At 41.5% G+C, this 23,452-nt stretch overlaps 1 protein-coding gene and 1 non-coding gene across 2 annotated transcripts; both read left to right on the top strand.

Annotated features, from left to right (window-relative positions):
- The first annotated feature begins 5,848 nt into the window (after positions 1-5,848).
- Positions 5,849-22,245, top strand: alkbh3 (alkB homolog 3, alpha-ketoglutarate dependent dioxygenase). Its single transcript, XM_023984936.2, has 10 exons — positions 5,849-5,933; positions 6,335-6,446; positions 6,707-6,810; positions 6,999-7,033; positions 7,160-7,207; positions 7,484-7,587; positions 13,687-13,775; positions 14,194-14,403; positions 17,367-17,465; positions 21,437-22,245. The coding sequence occupies exons 2-10, from the start codon at positions 6,371-6,373 to the stop codon at positions 21,551-21,553; spliced, it is 882 nt and encodes a 293-aa protein (XP_023840704.1). The 5' UTR covers positions 5,849-5,933; positions 6,335-6,370; the 3' UTR covers positions 21,554-22,245.
- On the top strand, positions 16,870-16,924 carry LOC111962907 (U7 small nuclear RNA). Its single transcript, XR_002877192.1, has one exon. It is a non-coding gene; the product is annotated as a U7 small nuclear RNA (small nuclear RNA).
- Positions 22,246-23,452: the final 1,207 nt, after the last annotated feature.

Below are 23,452 nucleotides of genomic sequence, written 5' to 3'. Positions count from 1 at the left end.
TTTCCAGTGAAGGGAAATCTTAACACTACAGCATACAATGATTTTCTAGATGATTCTGTGCTTCCAACTTTGTGGAAACAGTTTGGCGAAGGCCTTTTCCTGTTTCAGCATGACAATGCCCATGTGCACAAAGTGAGGTCCATACAGAAACGGTTTGTCGAGATCGGTGGGGAAGAACATGACTGGCCTGCACAGGGCCCTGACTTCCACCCCATCTAACACCTTTGGGATAATGCTCTTGTGGCTGAATYGAAGCAAGTCCTCGCTGCAATGTTTCAACATCTAGTGGAAAGCTGTCAAAGCAGCAAAGGGTGGACCAACTCCATATTAATGCCTATGATTTTGGAATGAGATATTCAATGGTCATGTAGTGTATGTTACGGTCGTGTGAATAGTGATGGAAATGGCATCTTCCATGGATCTAATGGAGCTGTAGGCAAATTGGAGTGGGTCCAGTGTGCCTGGCATGCTGGCCTTGATTGAAGCGAGATGTGGCAATAGTCATTTGGGTATGTCACTTTATTTTTCTTGGGCACTGGGACGGTGGTGGTCTCCTTAAAGCAGGTGGGGACTACAGCCTGGGAGAGGGACAGGTTGAATATGTCCGAGAAGATGCCTGCCAGGTGGTCAGCAAACACTCTGAGGACGCAGCCAGGGATGCCATCTGGGTGGGTCCCTCACGTCAGCCTCGGAGAGCGAATGCACCTGGTCTTCTGGAGCAGCGAGAGRCTTCCTGAATGGCTCAGTATTGTCTGCCTCGAAGTGAGCGTAAAATGTGTTAAGCTCGTTTGGGAGGGAGGCTTCGMTGGGCACCGCACAGCTGGATTTTCCTTTYTAGACTGTGATAGTCTGTAGTTCTTGCCACATGTYACACAAGTCTGAGTTGTCGAACATAATTTCAAGTTTGAGACTGTRTTGTCTTGTTGTGCCCCTAATGGTTTTGTGGAGTTCGTACCTGCTTGCCTTGTATGCGTCGTGCGGCACGAGTCATCGAGGTTAGTTCTGCTGACATTGAATGCTGCAGTACGGGCTCTCAGCATTGTATGGATATCTCATATTTGTGTATGAACTTCTACAATTCATAGTTTGTMGTTTTTAAGTAATTTAAATGTTAAGCTACAGTATATTGTCCCATGCWCACATTGTGTAWTTTACTGATGGTCCCTAACGAGCCCCATATAGATATCCAAAGTGAATCCAAATTTACTATGGCCAGTGTGCACGGCATTACGATCGAGTCATGTGCAGAGAGCTCCAAATGGATGATTACTTGGGTGCTGCCAGCTGTYGGCATGTGGGCAAGATTTAAATGAACCCAATCCAAGGAATACTGTTGTGTACCCTTCATTCCGTGACATACCTTTTTTTCCGAATTCTATTGCAAAGCTCTGTTTAGGACGAGATTACATTTCATGACTAAAATGATCGGATTTACACTTTGTAGTACATTTTGAAGCTAGAATAAATGTTTCTGACTCAGTAATGCCACATAGGCCGTTTTCAACCAGAAAAGTTTTTGTTCCCAACAGAAATTAATGGTAAATAATGTATTGTGTTATCTTGTAGTCACTTTTATTGTAAATAAGAATATAATATGTTTCTAAACACTTCTACATTKATCTGGATGCTACCATGATTACGGATAGTCCTGAATGATTTGTGAATAATAATGAGTGAGAAAGTTATAGATGCACAGATATCATACCCCCAAGACATGCTAACCTCTCACCAATACTGCAGGGGAGGTTACGTGTTAGGATGCTGGGTGTCAAGCAATAGTGGGCCAGGTGCTAAAAATATTTTAGATTGGGACTAGCACTTTGAAAAAGAGTCCGTAGAAGTGGGTTTTAAGAGAAGGCCTGTTTTAAAAGTTCTGAGTGATGGAGTGGCTCTCAGAAGGTCAGAGAGCATTCCATGGGCGAGGGGCAAGGGAGCAGAAGGCTTGGTCCCCCATAGCTCGGAGGAGTGTCTTGGGGACTTGAAGCAGTGCGAAGTGGCTCGCTGCTTGAGATGATGTCGCTGATTTAAATCAAATCAAATTCGATGTAGGTGGAGCAGTTTCCATTCAGGGCTTTAAATACTATCAGGATTTTGAAGTTGATCCTGTAGTTGACCGGTAGCCAGTGAAGTTGGGCCAGGATCGGGGTGATGTGGTCTGGCCAGGACCTAACAGCACTGTTCTGGATTAGTTGGAGCCTCTGTAGTGATTTGGTAGGAATGTCCCCAAACAGCGTATTGATGTAGTTGATCCGAGAGAAGATGAAGTCGTGGATGAGTTTCACTACATCTGGCTGGGAGAGTGATGGTTTGACCCGGGCAATGTTTTTAAGATGGGAAAATGATGTATTACATACACTTAGGTTGGAGTCATTAAAACTCATTTTTCAACCACTCCACAAATTTCTTGTCAACAAACTATAGTTTTGGCAAGTATGTTAAGACATCTACTTTGTGCATGACACAAGTAATCTTTCCAACAATTGTTTACAGACAGATTATTTCACTTATAATTCACTGTATCACAATTTCAGTGGCTCAGAAGTTTACATACACAAAGTTGCCTGTGCCTTTAAACAGCCTGAAAAATTCCAGAAAACGATGTCATGGCTTTAGAAGCTTCTGATAGGCTAATTTACATAATTTGAGTCAATTTGAGGTGTACCTGTGGATGTATTTCAAGGCCTACCTTTAAACTCAGTGCCTCTTTGCTTGACATCATGGGAAAATCAAAAGAAATCAGCCAAGACCTCAGAAAAAAAATTGTAGACCTCCACAAGTCTGGTTCATCCATGGGAGCAATTTTCAAACGCCTGAAGGTACCACGTTCATCTGTACAACAATAGTATGCAAGTATAAACATCATGGGACCACGCAGCCGTCATACCGCACAGGAAGGAGACGCGTTCTGTCTCCTAGAGATGAACGTACTTTGGTGTGAAAAGTGCAAATCAATCACAGAACAACAGCAAAGGACCTTGTGAGGATGCTGGAGGAAACAGGTACAAAAGTATCTATATCCACAGTAAAACGAGTCCTATATCGACATAACTTGAAAGGCCGCTCAGCAAGGAAGAAGCCACTGCTCCAAAACTGCCATAAAAAACCCAGACTACAGTTTGCAACTGCACATGGGGACAACGATCATACTTTTTGGAGAAATGTCCTCTGGTCTGATGAAACAAAAATAGAACTGTTTGGCCATAATGACCATCGTTATGTTTGGAGGAAAAAGGGGGATGCTTGCAAGCCGAAGAACACCATCCCAACCGTGAAGCACAGGGGTGGCAACATCATGTTGTGGGGTGCTTTACTGCAGGAGGGACTGGTGCACTTCACAAAATAGATGGCATCATGAGGCAGGAAAATTATGTGGATATATTGAAGCAACATCTCAAGACATCAGTCAGGAAGTTAAAGCTTGGTCGCAAATGGGTCTTCCAAATGAACAATGACCCCAAGCATACTTCCAAAGTTGTGGCAAAATGGCTTAAGGACATCAAAGTCAAGTTATTGGAGTGGCCATCACAAAGCCCTGACCTCAATCCTATAGAAAATGTGTGGGCAGAACTGAAAAAGCGTGTGCGAGCAAGGAGGCCTACAAACTCTGTTACACCAGCTCTGTCAGGAGGAATGGACCAAAATTCACCCAACCTATTGTGGGAAGCTTGTGGAAGGCTACCCAAAACGTTTGACCCAAGTTAAACAATTTAAAGGCAATGCTACCAAATACTAATTGAGTGTATGTGAACTTCTGACCCAATGGGAATGTGATGAAAGAAATAAAAGCTGAACTAAATCATTCTCTGCTATTATTCTGACATTTCACATTCTTAACATAAAGTGGTGATCCTAACTGACCTAAGACGGGGAATTTTTACTTGGATTAAATGTCAGAAATTGTGAAAAACTGAGTTTAAATGTATTTGGCTAAGGTGTATGTAAACTTCCGACTTCAACTGTATTTGTTTTATGTGGGCATCAAAGAACAGAGAAGGATCAAACTTGACTCCTAGGTTGGAGATGACAGAGGACAGSTGGATGGCCTGGGCGTTGATTTTAGGGCAGATGTTTCCAGCACTGATGACCTCCTCGGGTGTCCCAGTAAGCATAGCCTCAATCTTGCTACTGTTCAACTAGAGGAAGTTCTCTTTCGTCCATGCCCTGATGTCCTCTAGGCAGATGTTTTGCTAGGGCAGAGATGGTGTCCGGTTTGCTGTTAATTTAAACCTGGATATCGTCAACGTAGCAGTGAAAGTTGATGTTATAATCTCTGAGGATTTGCCRGAGAGGGAGCATTGCATGTAAATTAAAAACAAGATAGGCTCCAGGGCTGACCCCTGCGGGGCGCTGCGTGTGACTGATGGTGTCAATTTTTTATTGAAGAAATCTGAGACACAATTGCACTGCAAAGATGAGGCTGCAGGAGAGCATGAGTTTGCAGGGTTGAAAAGGCGGTTGATGGTATAGAACAGGGTTCTGGAGTTACCTTTGTTACTGTCAATCATGGCAGAGAGGAAGGCTGATCGTGCTGCTTTTAAGGCAGCAGGGTAGCTTGCCTAGTTGTCTTTATGACTCTGATGGGGAAGAGGTTCCCAAAAATGTTTCATTTAAAAGGCTCCTCCAGTAAAATAAGAAACAAGCCAAAAGGATTTGTGGAAAAGTGAAGTTTCCTGACCCAAAAGTATTTCATAAATAAAAAAGGGTGGGGGAATCAACAATTAAATATTCAGTTGACGTTCTGAGCATTTCAATAACCTTGCCGTGACAGATTGGATGTGTTTTTTRCCCACTTTTTATTGCTTTAGTTTAAAACAAATGAGTCAACACTATAATATACAAATGAAATAACGCGTTACACTAAACAATTGGTAGGCAGATGCATTAAATAATATTAATTAAATAAAAACATTGTATGAAAATTAGACAAAGACATTCCTTTCCATTCTGTAAGCTTCCACTACCTACAACATCCAAACAGAAAAAGGAGGTGGGCCAATATTTTTGTGGGGAAAATTCAAATAGACTTTTTATTTTCGCTGCCGAGCTATTGAATTTGATTAGGTCTTTGTACCCGCATAGCTTTCTGGTTACTCAGAGTAAACCTCTGGGTATTCAGGTACCCGAGAGACAATCACATCACTCGGTACCGGTACCCCGTGTATATAGCCAGGTTATAGTTACTCATTGTGTATTTATTCCTTGTGTTATTATTTTTCAATTTTTATACTATTTAAATTTTTGTTTCATCTGAATTATTGGGAAGGGCCCGTAAGTAAGCATTTCACTGTTAGTCTACACCTGTTGTTTACGAAGCATGTCACAAATACAATTTGATCTGATTTGAAGTCAATAAGCTCAGCGAAACCTGAGATCTGAGTGGAGACAGATTGGAGAGACATCTGGGCAGTGCTTGACTTGGGCAGGAGCTCAATGGAGCTGAGTACCGGCACCTAAAACCTTCTACTGCTTGAGCTCCTGATCCTCTTATAGAATATTATCTATAAAGTATAATGGAGCTCCTTTACCTAAATATAAACAGTACTGACACCCAAATTGAGCACCGGCACATATTTTAGTTCAAGTCAGGCATTCAAGTGGGACATTTCATTATCTGATGGACATATGAACCTTCCTACTGAGCAACAGCCTCGCAATGTCACATTTAGATGGGGAAAAGGTTGATGACATGGGGTTAAATTTGCACTAATATATACATGTGATATTTATGATATAACATTTGTAGCTTGAAATAGATAATAATACTTTTTTTGGTACTACACTGTAAAGTTGTTGGACCGTTTAGGATTGCATAACTAAATAGGAACCCTTACATTTTGTTGAAGTTTCAGGGGGATTTTTTTCAAGTAACACAGGATAGAGCTGTCAAATTTGATATGTGGATAGCTAGCTTTTAATTTGTTCTAATCCTGTTGGTAAGTAACAACAAGCAAGAAGATGATATTTAATACCAAAATATGTTGGAGACGTTCATAGTCCATGTACTGATCTAGTGATGCATTTCACTCAAGCTGTAAGTTAGCGCTATAAGTAACGTTAGCAAGCTATGGACTCCAAATGGGTGGCCACCATGCTATTCGCTTAGCTTGCTATCTTGTAACGTCAGCTTGGTGGCTGATAAAATCATGCCATTTATGCTCTGCATTTTTATTATAAATTGTGTTATTGTTACAGAATTCTACATGGCTTTTGAAATGCATTTAAGCACAACCAGCTTGCTAGCTTCAGAGAGAACATGCAGTTTGATGTTATTACACAAAGTTGGCCTCTGGGTGGCAGTATATGCGAACTAAATGTGACTGCTRGTTTCAACCAGTTTCAGACCTCCAATCGTGGTCCTCCTCTAGATGTGATGTCGGATAAACGTCAGCGTGCAAGGGTCCAGGGCTCTTGGGCCAAACCACTGCCCAAACAACCACGWCCAACAGGTTTTCTCTCTGTCATGCAGACTAAATTAGACCAGGGCCCATATTCACAAAGCGATTCAGTATAGGCTGGTCTAGGATCAGTTTTACCTTTCAGATGTTAATGATTAAGAAAGATTATATGGGTGGTGGGGCGGCTCTCCTACTCTGAGACACTTTGTGAAAACAAGTCCAACTCCTACTGTAATTTTGAGAAGTTCCATCCATGGTAATATGCATGTTTTTAAATGGTCATATGGAGGCATATACATTTTRTTTGGCAGGAGCAATTCCCAATTCCAGCACTGTCGTGATACCAAGTGCCAATCCACCACCTGCAGGTTGGGGAGTGGGACAGCGGATGTTTGAGTATCAACAGCCTGCTAAGGTAAAAAATAAAATAAAAAGTACTGGACTTTATTGTGTTATTAATAGATCTTTTCCGAGAGAAGTTTTTGATTGAGGTGTCGCCATTGACGACAGATTAAATCAGCCTTGGGCTGACAAGGATCAACTAAAAAGTTTCCCTTCTTTCTTTCTTTCTTTCTTTCTCTCTCCTTTCTTTCCCTTGCTCAGCCAGTCAGAGATGTCCCTACGGAGAAGGTGATAGAGTGAGTAACTTGATCAAACAGTCATCTTCTCTACTCCGTCATTTAAACAACCCAAATGAAAAATGGTTACGCCTAGTGGAAGTATAACAACAATTCTTTACACATGCACCCTTTCCTGTTCCTCAGAATGGGGGGTGATTATGAGATCAGCCATTGTCCATCAGGAGTGTCAAGGTGAGTTCAAATCTAATGCATAAGGAGGTCCAATAGACATTGGATCAACCATATAAATGACAACAGGGTCCTGTTCATTAGGGGAACACCGTAGCAAAACGTTTCACAATGGAAAATTAAATTGTGCTTTTCTTCATTTTTTTCCTCTCCATTTCAAACTGTTTCCTTCCATTTGTGTCTACTGAACACAACCCAGAATCTCTGTCAGCTACTGCCTTCCACCCACTTAACCAGTCTGCTTCCCCATTCAACAATTCTCTACCCCCCCCCCCTCAGACTGAGGCTGATCCATGGGTTCCTACCACCAGAGGAGGCTGACTGGGCCTTCAGTAAACTGCTAGCAGAGCTGCCTTGGTCTCAAAAGACTAACTACAGACAGGGTAGGTCGACAATCATGTCTCCAAGGATAGACCACAGAGCAATACTGTACACACAGCCTATAGACGTGAGCAAACTGAAAACATTTTTTTATGGGTGCCATGTTGGCATTGGAAGTTTCTCCCAATTAGAATGTTATTGTCKTGGAACGTTTGGTACCAATGTAAGATCGACCATCCCTGTACAGCTGACCCGGGATTCAATCTCAACAACAATTCCTATTCTCAAGCTAACATGCTAATCATTGCCCTACCAAAACCATAGCTATCTACATAGCCTCCTTTACCCACCGTTCCTTCCCATTTTGACCACATGACGGAAGGACTGGATCAGGACAAGTCTTCTCCAACCATAGGTCACYGAAGGAAAAGAGACAAGGAAAGARCATTTAAGTGGAATTGGAACCCAGCCTTGAATGAAGTTGCATCAGATTTCCCATTGGTCTCTCTGTTGGATTGAATCCAGCCACGTTCCATCATTGAGCAAGACACAGTAGCAGACGACAACAACACGAAGGAGGCGCATGACTCAAAACCATTAAGCCCAACAAGCATATGTAGGAAGAACATGGCKCAGCCGCTGCCCCTCACATTGTGTCAACACGAGTCAATTGTGACATCTCGGTTCAAGAGGAAATAGAGGAGGGGGTGCTACTGCTACACACACACACACTCTATATGCACACACATACTACACACATACACCCACTCCTCTTTATAGCCTTGCTGCACATTGACTCACTTTTTCCTACTCAAGCAAGACTCTAAATAGGCTCTACATGACTAAAGTTGTGTTCCAAATAGCGCCCTATTCACTAAAGAGTGCACTACTTTTGACCAGAGCCTTAAAGTGGCGTGTATTCATGGATGCCAATAATCCAAAGCRTGGCAGATGGCGATATTGATCTGGTATTGATGGTTTTGTCTTACCATCCAAACACATTGTATGCAGCTGGCAATACATTCGTATCCTAAAACATTCTCCATTCAGGCTGCCAAGGTGTTGATTTCCTCCTTAACTAGAGTTAATGGCGAGAAGAATTTGGAAAATATGCATACTTTCTTTATGAAACACAATTTTCCGCCGCCTTGCTAGTGGTTAATGCTACATCCCGATGTTGCACCCTGTGTACAGCCAGGGGTGAACAACGGACTGCTGCAACTTGATTGGCTGAACGCGAWAAGCAACATCCGGGACTAGCATTCCTAGGCATTAGCCACTTTAGCATGGTGGTGGAAAATTGTGTTTCATAAAGAAAGTTATGCATATTTTCCCTGTTTGTTAACTGCCTTCTCGCRATTAAATCTAGTTAAGGAGGAAATGTTTTAGGTACGAATTGGTTCACGGGGATACGAGTTTATTGCCGGCAGAAATACAATGATTTTGGATGGTAAGATGGAAATGACTCTATTGCCATCTGCAAGCCTTTTTGCTAGGATGCCAAGGGAAGCCAGGCTTTCCCCCAAATTTTTACCAAGAAAGAATGTATAAAATAATTTATTAAGTCGCTCTGTGTTTCATAATTGTTCTTTAATTCGCAAGTGGCTGAATGCATCTCACCGGAGAAAACATCAGTGAGCGAAACGGCGCCCCTCTGTCTCAGTATGTGTAGTCCATCTATCTGATGCTGTCTGGTCAAAAAGAGTATGACATTGTTGCTGCCCAAAGCTTTAAATTCAATAGCAATGGAAGCCAGTGAGCATTTGGCCTCCCTTGATAAAAAAAAATATAAATATAAAAGAAAAGCCAATCAGCGTTGAGCTGAATTGAGTGAGCTCCAAACTGAGTGCACCAAAAGAAAGTGTCAAGGGAAGCCAGTTCGGATTTGGCTTCACACCAATCACATCAAAAGCAAAACGTCATTGACAGAAACAATGTGAATTGTTGCATCTCGTTGTGTCGTCCTCCGGTGGCTAGCTAGCTAGCTAAAATCGGTACTTTCGTAAATTAGCCGTGGATGGAGATAGGGATTTGGACTTGTGGACTTGGTGTACCGGCCAATGATTGTAACGGCAATTTTGATCCAACCTTAAATTCATACATTGTGCCCCTACCCTGAGAGGATGGAAGTTCAATATGTAGCTAGATGTACATTGTAGGCTTACATTAACTAGCTGGCTCATCGTTACCGATGAAAGTAAGCAAGCCTTTTAGCRAGGTAGCGTAGTCTAGGACAACAAAAACAAAACGCGCGTAGGCTACTCTATACGGAGTCATAGACCGTTTTGCTAACTTGAAACAAAGGACGATGGCATTGGCATTCCTCAGTCTTCAAGTAGGGTGACATGTTTTTTTCTACTTGAATGCATACACACACACACACACACACACGCATGCACACAGATTTAATTTGAAATCAGTGTTATGGACAGCCACATGATAATTAGCTTAAGTTGATTGGACAAAATTTGTTTATGATATCTTTAAGTTGTCACGGTATTAGACTAAGCATAGGTGATTTGATGATGTTGAAATGGTGAGGGAATGATGTTGGCGGCAGAAGCTCCTGTTTTTTTGTGACTTGCAGTAATTCTGCAATGGTTCTAAATCAATAGTTGTTTAGTAGTCCGAAAATGTTGGAAACATTAAATTGCTTGACCATGCTGTAGGTCATGTAACTGTTTGTTACATTCAATATTTGCTTTGTGGACTTCACCGGATAGATGTTGCTCTCAGGTTTTTTGATGAAACAAACATGTGGTTGAATTTATTCTGCCTACTGTGACTGTCTTCTAGTTGTCTCGTCCTTATGTAACAATGTTGCTTCCGTCCCGCTCCTCGCCKCAGCCTGGGCTTGAACCAGGGACCATTTGCACACATCATTAACTGCCTCCCACGAAGCATCGTTACCTATCGCTCCACAAAGCCGCGGTCCTTGCAGAGCAAGAGAAACAGCTACTTCAAGGACTCAGAGCGAGTAACGTCACCAATTGAAACGCTACTTGGGCGCACTGCTAACTAGTTAGCCATTTTACACCGGTTACACTTATACTGAACAAAAATATAAATGTAACATGTAAAGTTTGGTCCCATGTTTCATGAGCTGAAATAAAATATAATAAAAGGTCCCAAAAGCTTATTTCTCAAAAATGTTGTGCACAAATGTGATAACATCCCTGTTAGTGAGCATTTCTCCTTTGCCAAGATAATCCAACCACCTGACAGGTGTTGCATATCAAGAAGCGGATTGAACAGCATGATCATTACACCGGCYCACCTTGTYCTGGGGACAATAAAAGGCCACTCTAAAATGTGCAATTTTGTCACACAACACAATGCCACAGATGTCTCAAGTTTTGAGGGAGCATGCAATTGGCATGCCCCCTGACCAGTCATGTGAAATCCATAGATTAGGGCCTAATGTATTSATTTTTTTTGTATGAATTGTAACTCAGTAAAATCATTGAAATTGTTGCAAGTTGGATTCATATTTTTGTTCAGCATATATATCACGGTGGTGTATAAACTAACGGGTAATAGAGCAAACAACGCAATTATCACAACACACCGGTTGTAATATGGCTTTTTTCCTGGCTTGGCTTCCCAAATGTTTTTACCCACGCACTGCTACTGGACCCATATGGGCCCTGGTCAAAAGTAGTGCACTGTGAACGGAATAGGGTGCCATTTGGGAAGCAGCCCATGACTGACTAGAGTTTTGTTTATCCTTGTCCTGATATCATCTTTTTTTATGGGTACAGTGAAAGGTTTTGTTTTTAGCTATAATAAATGAAGTCATGTCTAAATATTTGCTTTGGGCCTAATGTATGAACTGTGAAGTCTCAACTCGAGGACCAGTGGGACAACGTTTTGGCTTTGTGACTGTTTTCTTTTACGAAATGCCCAAATGGAGCTCTGTGAGAAATGTATTAGTGCTTGCTTCCATAGAAAAGAGCGATGGAGCAAGGTTTTATAAAGATGACCTGGGAACTGCAGGTTTGCCACATTTGGGGTGACTGTTTCATGGCACAAAATAGTTTATCTTTTGCACCATGAAAATGTCGCCCTTGGAGTGAAACAAAGCAGTGGAAGGCACTTAGAACAATGACCACATTACTTAGCCCACACACTGCCAAATATGGATGCAAATTATGTTTTTTGGTCATTTCTCAAGAAATCAAGTACAACTTATGATTAAATGCTTTCTATATATATATATATATATATATATATACATATATATATATATATATATATATATACACACACACACAGTATCAGTCAAAAGTTTGGACACCTACTCATTCAAGATTTTTTCTTTATTTGGACTATTTTCTACATTGTAGAATAATAGTGAAGAAATCAAAACGATGAAACAACATATGGAATCATGTAGTAACCAAAAAAGTGTTAAACAAAGCACAATATATTTTATTTACCCTTTGCCTTGATGACAGCTTTGCACACTTGGCATTCTCTCAACCAGCTTCACGAGGAATGCTTTTCCAACAGTCTTGAAGGAGTTCCCACGTATGCTGAGCACTTGTTGGCTGCTTTTCCTTCACTCTGTGGTCCAACTCATCCCAAACCATCTCAGTTGTTGAGGTCGGGTGATTGTGGAGTCTACGTCAAATAACCCTTACACAGCCTGGAGGTGTTTTTGGGGTCATTGTCCTGTTGAAAAACAATGATAGTCCCACTAAGCGCAAACCAGATGGGATGGTGTATCARTGCAGAATGCTGTGGTAGCCATGATGGTTAAGTGTGGCTTGAATTCTAAATAAATCACTGACAGTGTCACCAGCAAACAACCCCAAAACCATCACACCACCTCCTCCATGCTTCACTTTGGGAAYCACACATGCAGAGATCATCCGTTCATCTACTCTGCATCTCACYAAGACATGGCGGTTGGAACCAAAAATCTCAAATTTGGACTCACCAGACCAAAGGAYAGATTTCCACCTGTCTAATGTCCATTGCTCGTGTTTCTTGGCCCAAGCAAGTCTCTTCTTATTATTGGTGTCCTTTAGTAGTGGTTTCTTTGCAGCAATTRGACCATGAAGGCCTGATTCACGCYTTCTCCTCTGAACAGTTGATTTTGAAATGTGTCTATTACTTGAACTATGTGAAGCATATATTTGGGCTGTAATCTAAGATGCAGTTAACTCTGCTGCATAGGATAAGTTCATTAGAGGTAACTCTGGGTCTTCCTTTCCTGTGGCGGTCCTCATGAGAGAGAGTTTCATCATAGCGCTTGATGTTTTTTGCGACTGCGCTTGAAGAAAAGTTCAAATTTTCCACATTGACTGACCTTAATATCTTAAACTAATGATGGACTGTCGTTTCTCTTTGCTTATTTGAGCTGTTCTTGCCATACTATAGACCTGGTCATTTACCACATAGGTCTTCTGTCTTCTTGTCACAACACAACTGATTGGCTTAAATGCATTAAGAAGGAAAGAAATTCCACAAATTAAGTTAAGGCAAACCTATTAATTGAAATGCATTCCATGTGACTACCTCATGAAGCTGGTTGAGAGAATGCCAAGAGTGTGCAAAGCTGTCATCAAGGCAAAGGGTGGCTACTTTGAAGAATCTCAAATATATAAAATATATTTTGCTTTGTTTAACACTTTTTTTGGTTACTACATGATTCCATATGTGATATTTTATTGGTTTGATGTCTTTACTAGAAAATAGTAAAAATAAGGGAAAACCCTGGAATGAGAAGGTGTCAATTTTTGACTGGTGCTGTATATATTTAAGTATACATCACCATTTACTATGACATTACTGGGACCTGAAAATACACTGTTTTGTTGTTTACTCTCCATATGTATTAAACTTTATCACTACACTATTTATTATTGTCCCTGACAGAGCTCCAACTAGTCATGATTTCTCATTTTTGTCAAATTGCCTTGACACAAATACAGTACCAATTTAGAGATGTTTCACTTGGCCCTGCCCGCCCAGCTCTATTGAATCAACTCATTTGTGTCTGTGCAATGTGCATGCACAACAGTAAGTGATTGTGTGTGTGTGTGTGTGCGCGCCTGCACCTCCGTATGTACAGAAAATGTGCTTCTATCACTAGGGTCTATTCAAGAACACAGGTTATTCATGCAGTGTAACTGTATTGTCACTGTGTTGTATAGGTGAGGCCTATGAGGAGCCCAGGTTAACCTGCTGGTATGGAGAACTGCCATACACATACGCCCACTCTACTCTGGAGGCCAACGCACAGGTATGGTATATCTGCACCTGTTGCTGCATGACGGTAAAAGTGGAGCTGAATTGAATGAGCGTTGTGCCTGCTTGTAAAAGAGATTTGACCATTTCCTCATGTGTTTCCCCTTTACCTCAACCACTTTTGCTCTTGACCATTTCTCTCGGACTCTTGCGTTCGCTCTACCTCACTCTTCTTGTTCCTCCTTTTACTCTCCTCCTCTGCCAATGTGTACACTAGTACTGCTCACACAACAGCAGCTTATCTATATACTTATTCCCTATCCCCTACTACCTCCCTAAGAAATGCTAAGCATATAAATAATCAGTGAACATGGTGAAACACTGTTAAAAGAAAAGAGCACTATTAACATTTAAAATGAGCCGCGGCGCATAACCTCTTTCTCCCTCTTCGCCCTTCTCGCCCTCTCTCTCAGTGGCACCCGCTGCTGGTCACCCTGCGCTGCGCCGTAGAGAAGGCGAGTGGCCACCGTTTCAACTCGCTGATGTGTAACCTGTATAGGAACTGCAAAGACAGCATCGGCTGGCACAGTGACGATGAGGTCGCGCTGGGCACCCGGCCCACCATCGCCTCCCTCAGCCTGGGAGACATAAGGGTGTTCAGCCTCCGCAAGCAGCCTGCACCGGTAAGACTGGGATCATGGGGGAGAGGGAGATAGAGATGAGAGACAGGGGATATAAGGTCCACCATCGCCTCACTCAGCCTGGGAGACATGAGGGTGGGGGGAGAGGGAGGGAAGGGAGAGACAGGGGATATAAGGCCCACCATCGCCTCACTCAGCCTGGGAGACATGAGGGTGGGGGGAGAGGGAGGGAAGGGAGAGACAGGGGATATAAGGCCCACCATTGCCTCCCTCAGCCTGGTGGACATGAATGTTCAGCCTCCACAAGCAGTCAACTTCTGTTAGACTGGAGGAGAGATGGAGGGACGGGTTGCAATCGTGTAGGGATGAGGTTTCGCTATGTTTGGAGTACCCCCGAAATACCTCATATGTTGATTTTACCAGTAGGCCTATGTTCCTATGGGTCTTCCCAAGTACCCCCTATGGAAATGGAAAGTACTCACAGGGGTTAACGTATGAGCAGTGATTTTTCTGCCATTTCCATCCTTGGGCAGGCTGCCCAAGTCTTTTTTTCGGGTTGCCTTAGTCCAAACAGTGTCAAAAAAGAAAACATTTGTATTTATTTATTTTTGTGGGGGATGGAAAAACYCTTTCAGTGTAAACTTAAACGARTAAAAATASATATAAATTATCTATAAAAGATAATGAACCTATATATATTTTTTAAGTAATATAATCTTTGAGAACTCACAATTACCAAAATAAAAACTAGACAGTCACAGAGAACAAAAAATGCCCTAAACTATTTAGCKGTATTCATTTTATGTTTGAGCAAAATAACATGCTATTAGCCATGGCAAATGCATAGCTTTAAATGTAAGATGTGTAGAATTGCAGGAAATTAGCTTTAAACTGCAAAAATCTTTTCTGCTTCATGGAGAAATGTGTAGAATTGCAGGAAATTGCCATAAKWATGCACAAATGTCTCTACACCACCATGATGGGTGCCTCTAAAATGCTCTCAAAAATGTTTTGCTGTGCAAACCACGCTCATTGCTACGCCCACCACCCATGCCCTGTTTTGAACCAGGAAGAAACCTCTATGATAGTAGTTTGCCATAGATTACTTTGGCCTAAATCTGGGCAGTTAGCCATAGTCTTGTTCATACAATGTTATTACCCAAATGAAAAAAATACTACAGTTTACTATATAATACTACAGTTTTAGTGTAATATTATTAGTGGTGTAAAGCACATAAGTAAAAATACTTTAAAGTACTGCTTAAGTCGTTTTTTTAGGGTATCTGTACTTTAATATTTATATTTGACTACTTTTACTTCACTAAATTCCTAAATAAATAATGTACTTTTTACTCCATACATTTTCCCTGACACCCAAAAGTACTCGTTACGTTTTGAATGCTTAGCAGGACAGGAAAATGGTCTAATTCACACACTTATCAAGAGAATATCCCTGGTCATCCCAACTGATGATCTGGTGGACTCACTAAACACACATGCTTCATTTGTAAATTATGTCTGAGTGTTACATGCTGACCATACGCGAGCGTTGCAAAATACATTTACGCATACATGTTATTCAATCATTGCACTCCCACTGCTCGTGCGCCTCAGCGAGCGTCTGCGTGGCCAGGCACTGATGTGTAACCTGTAAATTTGGTTGCCAACCGCCATATAAAGTCCAAAGAAGAAAAAGAAGCCTGAAGGAAGGAGGAGAGATGACGAGAAACTAATTCGGTTTCCCGTTTTATCTGTGGATTAATTGTCGGAGTAGAGGACCTTGTTCATTTCAGGTCAAATAACAACCCAATGTTTATATAACAGGAGAAATTAGCTAGCAACAGCAAGCTAGCTAGCTAAATTGCCATAAATGTTTATTGCTTTTTGACCTGTCCCCAAATTAGTATAATTGGTTCAAAGTTTTTGATATTTCAACCTGTGTGTTCTGATCGCTTCTGGTGTGGGTGAAGAAAATCAACGTGCACGCGATGGTGCACGAGGGCGCACGTCTGGTTTGGTCAGCATGTTAGTGTGCCACTAGCTGTCCGTAAATTCACATTTAAAAAAAGTAAATGGTGCCGTCTTGTTTGCTTAATATAGGTAATTTGAAAGATTTATACTTTTACTTTTGATACTTAAGTATATTTTAGCAATTACATTTACTTTTTGTACTTYAGTAWYWWWAAYWKRWWYMWRTTWWWRWTACTRAAGTAGTATTTTACTGGGTGACTTTTACTTGAGMACATTTTCTGTTAAGTTATCTTTACTTTTACTCAAGTATGATGTACTTGAGTAATGTCCMCAAATCACGACCCTTTTTMAACTATAGTAAATACTACAGTATTTAATTTGCATATAAGGTACCCTGCCCATTCCCCTCCCGCATATCCCAATTTGTGCCACCCATAATTGAGAAACCAACATGCCAAGTATAGACCATATATTGTGTTCCCTACAAGTTATAGTAAAGAACAGACGCTCAGACCCCAGTCCTACCTACAAGTTATGAAACATTTGCTCTTTTACTATTTCTCCAGGAGGTTTCCTCAAGGAGAAAGCCTGCACTTCAATGTCAAAGATAATAAAACAAGAACACTATAGTAAATACTACAGTATACTACAATCCGCTACAATCCGTAAAAGCACTACATTAATTACTTTAGTATATAATACAGTTTTCTTTTACTACAGTATTTACAATATAGTTAACTGTAAATACTACAGAATACTAACAGTATTAACTGTAGTATTTTTGCGYACTTAAGTCTTTAGCCCGCAAAGACAATACAGTTAATACTGTTAGTATTTACTGTAGTATACCGTTTTTCATGTGGGTACATCKGTGTTTATACTCAGCTACTTTCTAACTAGGTGGTAACACTCATCCATCATAATGTAGATGAACTGTGCTAGTTGTGTAAGTATACAGAGGTGATATGTGGTGTTAGTTTTGTACCCTAGACTCAGTATGTGTGTGTATACATTTGTGTACTCGTGTGTGTCAGGAGGAGGACGGGGACTACACGTATGTGGAGAGGCTGCGGATCCCTCTAACTCACGGCACTCTCCTGATGATGGAAGGAGCCACTCAGGATGACTGGCAGGTAAGCCCGGCTAATCAAATATAGGGACACACCCTAACAACACCATCTACAGGTAACTGCCAAAATAAAGGAAACTAACATAGTGTCTTAATAGAGCGTTGGGCCACCACGAACTGACAGTGTCTGGTKCTCTAGTGGAGGGATGTGACACCATTCTACCACGAGAAATTCCATKATTTGYRGTMTTGTTGATGGTGGTGGAAAATGCTGTCTCAGGCGCCYCTCCAGAATCTCCCATAAGTGTTAAATTGGGTTGAGATCTGGTGACTGAGACGGCCATGGCATATGGTTAACATTGTTTTCYTGCTCATCAAACCATTGTGACCACTCATGCCCGGTGGATGGGAGCATTGTCATCTTATGTGGGGATAACCATGGTGGACAAAAATAATGGCCTGCCCATCATTTTTATACATGACCCTAAGCATGATGGGATGTAAATTGCTTAWATAACTCAGGAACCACACCTGTGTGAAAGCAACTGCTTTCAATATACTTTGTATCCCTCATTTACTCAAGTGTTTCCATTATTTTTACTTGTATGTCCCTCACAGGATGACTGGCAGGTAGGCCAGGCCAATCAAACACAGGGACACGCCCCAACAACACCAGGTCGTGTTCATTAGGGCACACAATGGAAAACATTTAAAAACAGAAAACAAAAGTGATTTTTTTTTTATTGGATATATATATATATATTACATTTTGTCGACAAGGTACACACATGAATGTAAAAGTGAGTTTATAATTATTAGGGATATTTCTTATTCACAATTTACATTTCACAAATACATATTGGAAATTGAGTTAGCTAGCTATAAAGCTCATGTTCATTCATAGATCATGGTCCCCCAAGAACGATTGACCGAACATGTACACTACCAGTCATAAGTTTGGACACACCTACTCATTAAAGGGTTTTTCTTTATTTTTACCTTTTTCTACATTGTAGAATAATAGTGACGATATCAAAACTATGAAATAACACATGAAATTATGTAGTAACCAAAAAAGTGTTAAACAAATAAAAATATATTTTATATRTGAGATTCTTCAAAGTAGCCACCCTTTGCCTTGATGACAGCTTTGCACACTRMMSYRWRTCTCWKKKKSKMRWWKKRSTYWWYRMRTTRRKKAAYWSTRMWYYYYGWMRRCKCARATGCTGAGCACTTGTTGGCTGCTTTTCCTTCACTCTGCAGTCCAGCTCATCTCAATTGGATTGAGGTCGGGTGATTTTGGAGGCCAGGTCATCTGATGACGTACTCCATCACTCTCCTTCTTGATCAAATAGCCCTTACACAGCCTGGAMGTGTGTTGGGTCATTGTCCTGTTGAAAACAAATGATAGTCCCACTAAGCGCAAACCAGATGGMATGGCGTATCACTGCAGAATGCTGTGGTAGCCATGCTGGTTAAGTGTGCCTTGAATTCTAAATAAATCACTGACAGTTTCACCAGCAAAGCACCATCACACCTCCTCCTACATGCTTCACGGTGGGAACCACACATGCTGAGATCATCCGTTCACCTACTCTGCATCTCACAAAGACATGGCGGTTGGAACCAYAAATCTCACATTTGGACTCACCAGACCAAAGGAGAGATTTCCACCTGTCTAATGTCCATTGCTCGTGTGTSTTGGCCCAAGCAAGTCTCTTCTTCTTATTGGTGTCCTTTAGTAGTGGTTTCTTTGCAGCAATTCGACCATGAAGGCCTGATTCACACAGTTGATGTTGATGTGTCTCCTACTTGAACTCTGTGAAGCATTTATTTGGGCTGCAATTTCTGAGTCTGGTAACTCTAATGAACTTATCCTCTGCAGCGGAGGTAACTCTGGGTCTTCCTTTCCTGTGGCGGTCCTCATGAGAGCCAGTTTCATGATAGCGCTTGATGGTTTTTGTGACTGCACTTGAAGAAACTTTCAAAGTTCTGGACATTTATTGACTGACTCATGTCTTAAAGTAATGATGGACTGTCGTTTCTCTTTGCTTATTTGAGCTGTTCTTGCCATAAAATGGACTTGGTCTTTAACCAAGTAGGGCTGTCTTCTGTATACCACCCCTACCTTGTCACAACACAACTGATTGGCTTAAGAAGGAAAAAAACTTAACAAGGCACACTTGTTAATTGAAATGCATTCCAGGTGACTACCTCATGAAGCTGGCTGAGAGAATGCCAAAAGTCTGCAAAGCTGTCACCAAGGCCAAAGGGTGGCTACTTTGAAGAATATCAAATATAATATATTTTGATTTGATTAACACTTTTTTTTGATTACTACATGATTCCATATGTGTTATTTTATAGTTCATACAATGTAGAAAATAGTAAAAAATAAAGAGAAACCCTTGAATGAGTAGGTGTCCAAGCTTTTGACTGGTACTGTAGCTTGCCTGTCCCTGGCGCAAAAAGGTAGAGAAACACTGATCTATGCCAAATAGAAGTGTTTTGGTATTCAAAATCATACSTTTTATCGACCTTGCCAGGAACAACAACCCAGTTAGCCGACTGCTAGTGCTAGCCACGTGAGCGTGTTGCTATCAAATCATATGGTATGTCATAACAGGCTTTAGTCCTAGTGGGTTAGGAGTTATCAGACAACAGCAAAGACTTTCTAAAGTAAAGAACATTATGTCTGTCTCTGTCGTTCTGAGCTTTTCTATCAGACAAGGATTTCTTAAGAGAGAGAGAGAGAGAGAGGGTGTGTTTGTGTCTAGACTACCTCCTTACACTTCCAGTGACCTGAAACGATAGAACAGTGTCTGCAGTTTTACAACCCTAGCCCCCATAACAAACTGCACTTATTTATGACTGTTACGCTTATGCTGTTTTTCTATTATACACAAAGAATGCTGTGTGATGTAAAGTAAGAGAGTTCCCAGACAGATTGACAGCCAGACCGAGGGATTGATAGGGAGCACGAGGAAGGAAAAATGACGTCAGATTTAACGATAGCAATTTATTTGCTCTCAGGGTCCAACGTGTGTGTGAGAGTGTGCACGTGGCTGTGGTCATCTGTGGATATCATAGGTGTATATGTGGATGATTGTGTGTGTCTTCGGGTCGGATCACACCGCCGGACCGTCTGTCTCCGTCACTAGGACGGTAGGAGCCATTTATCCTGTCAGACAGTGGAGTCTTCCAATCCTGCTGGACCCCGTGTTCTCCCGCTCCACAGTCAGTTCCCGTAGTTTCCTGGCCTCGACACTGGGCCCTAGAGAAGCGCCACTTGAAAGACCCACTCCTTAATTTAAAGAGAAAGAGAGAGAAACGTATTCAGACCAAAAAGGTCAGCTGGGTTTTATGGCAACATCTGACAGGAGTCCCGTCCCAGAGAATTCAGGAAAGTACACATTGGATTGCCGTAGTTAGTCTGGCCCCCACCTTGCCCCCACTTACTCAAGCTGCTTTTCACACAAAACCACCCAGTGCTTAGTTAATTCCCCATCTGTTTGAAACGGACACTAAATATTTAGACTGGGACGTAGATCTTGTTGTGTAACCGCTGCGATAACTCTCCCCCCGTCTAAATCCGGACTGAGCGGTTGTCTTCGCCAAGACTCGTTCCCTGGTGACAGTTTTTAGATATACAACGAACAATGTATCTGATTTTGGTTGAAGTTGGAGGTGAGAAGTGTGACTGTCTGCCAAGTCACTAGTAAGACATMTTGTGTGTGTGTGTATAAGAGAGTGAGAGGGAAGTGAGGGAGAGAGAATGAAATAGTCTCCGGTCTCTGATACAAGGCCAAGGAGCAGTAGGACAAAGGACTGATGTTACTGTCTGTCTGTGTTGTATACAGTGTGTGAGCTGTGCATGTGTTTTGTCTCTGGACTTAACTGCGCTATGGGAAGGCTCCTTAAAGTGACGGTGGTTAAAACAGGAAAAACCAACGTAGTGGAGGTACTTGACTAACGCAGTTCAGTGAAGTCTCTCTAATACACAGAACTGTTATATGCTTTTGTTGTCCTCGACAGCATTCAGTGGCCAAAGAGTACCACGACCGAGGGCCTCGTATCAACCTGACCTTCCGCACCATGTACCCAGAGCCTGAGGGACCGAGACCAAGGGCCGGACTACCACCCCAACACTAAACACACTGTCCTTCACAAACACCTTCACACTTAACACTCTGGGTGGGACTGCTATAAAGASTGGTAATGGAAGATTGTGTGGCGGAGGAGGAGGAAATGACCTCAACCCTTGATGGACATCGTTAAATACACTTTATGGGATAGTGAGGAAGATGAGTGTTGACATCAGGGGAAAATACAAGCTTAAAACCACCAGACAAGATTTGGAAGGAGTTGTCAACGTTTACAGTTATGCTCACTAAATATGTGGAGTAGATTTAGCCTTAAATATATCCCATAACGGATTAGTTTGACAACTATAGTTTGTGTGGACTGGAATCTCGGGGGTCAAGTTCTCTGAAGGCCTTATGAAGTTAAAATATAATTTTGAATAATTTGTCCACATGTATTTATTTGAGAAGGCTAATCAGGAGAAGATGGAGTTTTGGCTTTCTARCTGGTTGCCTTTTCAGTTAATATTTCTTTGGCTTCACATTTAGATTTTGTTTAATTAGGTATTCTATTTACAATTACAAGTCATAATTTAATACCCCTTGGTTTGTAGCCGTTTGAGAGAACATCCCAGCTATATAAAATGTGAAAGAACAACTAGTGGCCAAGTTGACCAAATATAGCCCTGTTTATTTTGTAACACTAAAGGATGAAGTTGTTGTTTTGAATGTTTGGTAAATAAAAACAGAGCGAGAGAATCATACATTTAAAAGAAATTGTCAAATACACATATTTAGCAGAGATTATTGCGGCTGTAGTGAAATGTTTAGCTTGCAGACGTTTGAAAAGATCTCTCACTTTCATTATCACCGTGTATAAGGAGGAGAAACACGTTGGTTAGCGGTTCTGCCTTCTGTTTGCAACCTRTTTTTTCATGCCATTACATTTCATTTGAAATGCCTTCATTTCATTTTCAGGTATTTTCAAGGCCATTTATAAGGCATTATCAAGGCACATACCCAACAGTGTGCCCTGGAGTAAGCTCGTACCGAGATAATATCTTATTCAACGGCCGAGTGGTTCCATGGGTATAGCCATCACACCCATCACCTCACCCTCAGCATGTAGAAGTACCATTTGAGTGCCTGTGAAGTTTTATGTAGAGATAAATTAGCCTCAGTCCTCCTCACACACATCACAGCTTGGACCTGATGCTGAGAGAGTCATGGCCCCACACTAAGGTGATACAGGTAGCTGCCAAAATAAAGGAAACACTCCACACACACACAAAGCGTCTTAATAGGGCGTTGGGCCACCATGAGCCGCGAGAACAGCTTCAATGCGCCTTGGCATACATTCTACAAGTGTCTGGAACTCTATTGGAGGGATGCGACACTTTTCTTCCACAAGAAATTCCATCAATTGGTGTTTTGGTGGTGGAAAACCCTATCTCAGGTGCTGCTCCAGAATCCCCCATAAGTGTTCAATTGGGTTGAAATCTGGTGACTGAGACACACCCTTTAAACCCCCTATGCTCCTTTTGAGACCCCTGTTTCAAAGTCACAGATCTCTTCCACCAATGTTAGCCAAAATAATGGGCAATTGGGCATTTTTATACATGACCCTAAGCATGATGGGATGTTAATTGCTTAATTAACTCATGAACCACACCTTTGTTTTGGCAGTTACCTGTATATTCAGTACCATGGGGAAAGTTTCCCCTTCACAACCGTGGACCATGGAGGGCTCCCCTCTCCCCTCGTAACTACAGTAGCCAATTTCATTACTCCAACCTAAGCAGAATGTCTCCTCTTAGTTTGGTTATCCATCTGGTTCATTTGTGTTGACATGCACATGTACGTAAGGTAATACATATTTCGCAACGCACCAGGATGTTGGAGAGAGAAATGTATGTTATAAAATGGACGTAAGTTTGAATTTATTTAATGAAAGTTGTTAAATCTCAGT

The sequence above is a fragment of the Salvelinus sp. IW2-2015 genome, linkage group LG4q.1:29 (genome assembly GCF_002910315.2).
Source record: "Salvelinus sp. IW2-2015 linkage group LG4q.1:29, ASM291031v2, whole genome shotgun sequence".
Taxonomy (NCBI): domain Eukaryota; kingdom Metazoa; phylum Chordata; class Actinopteri; order Salmoniformes; family Salmonidae; genus Salvelinus; species Salvelinus sp. IW2-2015.
Note: the sequence above shows the minus strand (reverse complement) of the source record. Positions and strands in the feature narration are given on the sequence as shown.